Source organism: Otolemur garnettii, unplaced genomic scaffold (genome assembly GCF_000181295.1).
Source record: "Otolemur garnettii isolate 467f Iridium unplaced genomic scaffold, OtoGar3 scaffold00034, whole genome shotgun sequence".
Lineage (NCBI taxonomy): Eukaryota > Metazoa > Chordata > Mammalia > Primates > Galagidae > Otolemur > Otolemur garnettii.
Window position 1 is genome coordinate 8,788,958 of NW_003852429.1, and position 4,851 is coordinate 8,793,808.

Consider the following 4,851-nt stretch of genomic DNA (forward strand, 5'->3'; position numbering starts at 1 on the left):
TGTACTTACCTATTTGCCAAACTTGCCCATTCTTGAATTCTGAGCAGGCATTCGGGTTATGATTCTTTATTATTAAGATGATGCACCCTTCCAAAGTATTCAATTGAAGTCTAAAGCTCAATAGTATTGGCTTTTTTCATGTCATTAAAAAGTAAATTTCTCCTTGAAAAATACTCAGAAAATGCAACACACACACAATCATGTGCACACACATATCACATCAATGGGAAAAGTGACAGGAAGTTGCTTAAGAAAATCATACCATACTAAGCCATTTCGCCAGGACTACTTTCTTCACTGAGATCTCAGGTGTCCCTGTGTCTTCCTTTGCAAAGAAAGGGCACCACTACCTTCTATTCAACTACTCCCACTTCATCCCGCCTTTAAAGAGGTCTTCAATGTACACGATCACTGCCCAACGCAAGAATGCACCGCCGCAAGCACTGGTCGACAACTGCCCGTGCATATGCCTTGTACGAGTTACTTGAGGATTTACGGCTAGTTCCTCCCATTTTTTCCTTATCCTTCTCCCAACTAGATATCTCCCGAACTTTTCCTCCCGGTCACCAACTCCGCCGCCATCAGCAAGTGCTTTCTGGGGCACCTGCTCTATAATAGGGGTTGGCGTGTCGCTGGCAGAGTGTCAAGGAAACCGTATGATGTTTATCAGAAATTAACACAGAGCAAACTGGGAGCGCCGCGTAAGCACAGCGCTTTACGGTGCCCCACGGGGCTCTGGATTGGAATTTGGAATCCCAACCTGAGCGCTGGAACTGTCCTCGCCCTAATCACCCCAGCCCGCAAGCTGAAAACCCGGAAAGTGGATTTCTTTCCATGCTCCTCCTCCCCCTCTCAAACTCCTCAGGGCGCTAGCGGCCGCTCTCTCTGAGCATGTGCAGGCAGCGTCGCGCATGCTCTGTCGCGGTCGGGTTCGGTGTCTGTTGCCGGACTGGTGGTGTCTTCTAGCGTAACCGGAACTAGCCGTCGCGGGGCCGGCCTCTCTCATCTCCGGCGGCCTTGTCGTCGTCTCCGAGCTTCCCCGTCCCTCCTTCCCTCTTCACCCCTCTAGGCTCGGTTGCCCTTTCCCTGAAACAGCCGTCATGAGCGCGAGGCTGCCGGCGTCGTCTCCACCTCGGTGGCCGCGGCTCTTGCTGCTGTCGCTGCTCCTGCTGGGGGCGGCCCCTGGCCCGCACCGGGGCGGCGCTTTCTACCTCCCCGGCCTGGCGCCCGTCAACTTCTGCGAGGAAGGAAAAAAGAGCGATGAATGCAAGGTGGGTGAGGCCCAGAGGGCCCCCTGGTGCAGTATATGAAGGTAAAGTCACCCCTGTCCAGGGCAGCTGGGGTCCCCGGCTCCGACCTAGGGGAAGGGGGCGTAGCAGTGGGTGGGGTCGAGTTTCCGCAGAAGCGCCTGGGATTGACCTGGTTTAGGGTTGGAGGCTCTGGAACGGCCCTTGCTCGGGTAGATTCTGGAGGACTCAGTGGGCCCCAAAGCTCGCCTCCCGTCTTGCGGGCCGAGTAGTCGGAGCAGCTGTATTCAGTTTTCTTGAAACAGGGACTGTGAGTGGAGCGTCCTTGGAGTTGAGCTTCACTCCTCTGAGTCCTTGAGTTGGATGCACGCAAATCCGCGAGCATTCCAGTAGTGAATGTTCACTCACAGCCCTGTATCTCACACGCTAAGGAAATGAGCGACCAGGTCCCTGCTCGTGAGCAACTCCCAGCGTAGTTATAGCTGCCAGTAACTTTTAACTATATTGCTTCCTGGTTTATTGCATTTTCCTGGAACTCCAGGTTGGTTATACGTGGGAGCACTTGTTCTTTCTAGGACTTTGATACTCTAACTTCACGATTAGTAGTAGTTGGTTCCTAATTTGTGGAATATAACACCCAGAGTCGCATAAACTACTCGCTTAATAAAGAGTTGCTGTGGCTCGGCGCCTATAGCTCAACCGGCTAAGGCGCCAGCCACATACACCTAAGGTGGCGGGTTCGAATCCCCAGCCCGGACCCGCCAAACAACAATGACGGCTGCAACCAAAAAATAGCCGGGCGTTGTGGCGGGCGCCGGTAGTCCCAGCTACTTGGGAGGCTGAGGCAGGAGACTCGCTTGAGCCCAGGAGTTGGAGGTTGCTGTGAGCTGTAATGCCACGGCACTCTACCCAGGGGGACAGCTTGAGGCTCTGTCTCAAAAAAAAAAAAAGAGTTGCTGTAATGACTGAGATACTTAATTTTTGACTTGTAAGTGTAAACAAATTTTTTTATATAAAAAAATAAGATCCCACTATGGAATTTCCCGAGATTATCTTTTTCTGTCTCAGAAGCACTAGATTCTTTCATTCAGAACCTTCAAAAAGGAGAGAAAGCTGCCGGAGCAACTGTCACAAGGCTAGGCTAATTTTTCTATTTTTAGTAGAAATGGGGTCTCTCTCTTGGTCAGGATGGTCTTGAACTCCTGACCTCAAGTGATCCTCTTACCTGGGCATCCCAGAGTGCTAGGATTACATGCAAGAGCCACCAGCTCAATGCCACCACACTGGGGCCTCTGAGGTTGTCTTAAACACTTAGAAGTAGCAAATAATGGGAGAAACTGGGCAAATCTTGAAAACTTTGATATATTACATCATTCATACTCAAGGTTTTCAGTTTAACTGCTAGTAAAAGTGTAGTAAAGTAACCTGCTTTAAGATTGTTCACTGTAGGGCGTGACAGTATTCATACACAATAATTTTTTTTTTTCTGAGACAGAGCCTCACTTTGTTGTCCTGGGTAGACTGCCATGGCATCACAGCTCACAGCAACCTCAAACACTTGGGCTCAAGTGATCCTCTTGCTTCAACCTCCTGAGTAGCTGTGACTAGAGGAGCCCACTACTATACCTGGCTGTTTTTAGAGATTGGGTCTTGCTAGTTGATCAGGCTGGTTTAGAACTTCTGAGCTCAAGCAATCCACTGGCCTCAGCCTCCTGGAGTGGCTAGGATTACAGGCATGAGCCGTTGGCCCAATTAATTTTGTTAAGTTTACTCAAAGTTTACCATTTGAGGGGGATGAGGATCTCTTTGAAATTGTTAGTAACTTTAACAGTTCAAATAATTGTTCAACAAACTTTTACAATCTATAAATAGTTTTACTTACTAAGTTTGATTTTTTTTAAGCTAGTGTTTATTTTATTACTGCTGGCTGTGAATTTTGAGGTTATTTTAGGACATTTGAGAAGCTATTAAATTTTTTGTACCATTTTGCAGTTTCTGTTTTGCTTTGTCAACTGTCCTGAATGACATGTTGATGCATTTGTTAGAAAATTTGTATCCGTTTAAGGATATTTAAGTTTTAATCAAGTTGACAGAAGTTCAGTACTTATGTCTCCTACTTTGCAATGCATGCAGCTTTCTCTCCTTTTTGAAGGTTCTGAATGAAAGAATATAGTGCTTCCAAGTGGAAAAGAGAGCTAGACTTGCAAGTATACTGGTTTTTCCAGTAAGTATTTAAGTAACTAGCCTTTAAACCTTAGTATTTGGTCTTTCATTTATACAGCAATTATGTATTATATTTCTGGTACCTCAAGATGAAACAATATATGTTCTTTATCCTGTGGAAGGGACAAGCTTATGATCAGATTTCCAAAATCTGACATATTATGCAAGTTATGTGTCCAGAGTGCTCTAAAACACAAATGAGGAAATATCTGTGGATTGGAGTCTTTAGAAAAGGCTACAGAGAGGAAGTGACATGTGAGATGGAGTTTAGAAAAACTCCAGAGAAAATGAAAATGAGTGAAATTTACAGGTGGTCTGCCAGTTAGATGATTTTGTTTTTTTCAAGGGGTCCTTTAAGCAGCTATGTTTTGGTTATCTTGTAGTTAGTTTTGGGGGACCTTTTGGATTTTTAATTTTGTTAAGTATAGAGATAAACAGTCAAGGTAGATCATTTTTCTGAATTGTTTTGATTTTCATCTTTGTTGCTGGCTATTCACGTCTTGGCCAATGGAAACAATTCTTTGAAGAGCAGGAGGATGTACTTGGAGCACTTTTCCCGACAGTTTAACTGGTATAGAGAACTTGAACTAAACTCTGCTTTTTCAGAGGAAATGCTGTAAATAGTAGTAAACAATTTAAATTTATATTATTTAAACTGTTATTCTCTGCTTTTTCAGAGGAAACGCTGTAAATAACAGCAAACAATTTAAATTTATATTATTTCAATCAGGGTATTAGCAATAATTTTTTCTCATCTATTCCCTATTTGTGAAGGAGGACAGTTTTGTATACATTATTCAGAAAAGTGAAAGGGATTTCTTTTAAAACGTTGAAATGAGAATTGTGAAGTGGAAATGTTAACAAAAGATGCTGTTAGGATAGGAAGTCATGAATTGGAACAATCAGGCAGAAGATTGATAGTTTTCATCAGTTTTTCCATCTGTAAAATAGGGATAATCATTTTTACTTATTATATATTCCCCTGGAAAGGTATTTTGCATGGGGGAAAAGTACAGTATTTATCATTGTGTGATACTGTAGAGATGAAACAAACGTATCTTCACCATAAATGTAATTTATGTAGTAGTAGAGTCTTCACATGTGGAATTCACGTCCTTCATTTCACTCAGAATGTGTATTGAGAGAGAATCAAAAGAACCCTGAGGCTTCAGTCATTTTCTCCCTTTAAAATTATTTTATGTTGGGCATTGCCTGTGGCTCAGTGGGCAGGTCACTGGCCCCATATACAGAGGGTGGCGGGTTCAAACCTGGCCCTGGCAAAATTGTAACAAAAAATAGCTGGGCAGGGCGGCCCCTGTGGCTCAAAGGCGGAGGGCACTGGCCCCATATGCCAAAGGTGGCAGGTTCAAACCCAGCCCCG

General features: G+C 44.6%; 1 protein-coding gene across 1 annotated transcript in view; it reads left to right on the forward strand.

Annotated features, from left to right (window-relative positions):
- The first annotated feature begins 872 nt into the window (after positions 1-872).
- TM9SF2 (transmembrane 9 superfamily member 2) overlaps positions 873-4,851 on the forward strand; it is a 70,656-nt gene continuing 66,677 nt past the window's right edge. The window contains exon 1 of the mRNA XM_003789598.3: positions 873-1,271. Within this exon, the coding sequence (XP_003789646.1) occupies positions 1,101-1,271 (171 nt within the window). The 5' untranslated portion in view covers positions 873-1,100. The remainder of the gene's footprint in view (positions 1,272-4,851) is intronic.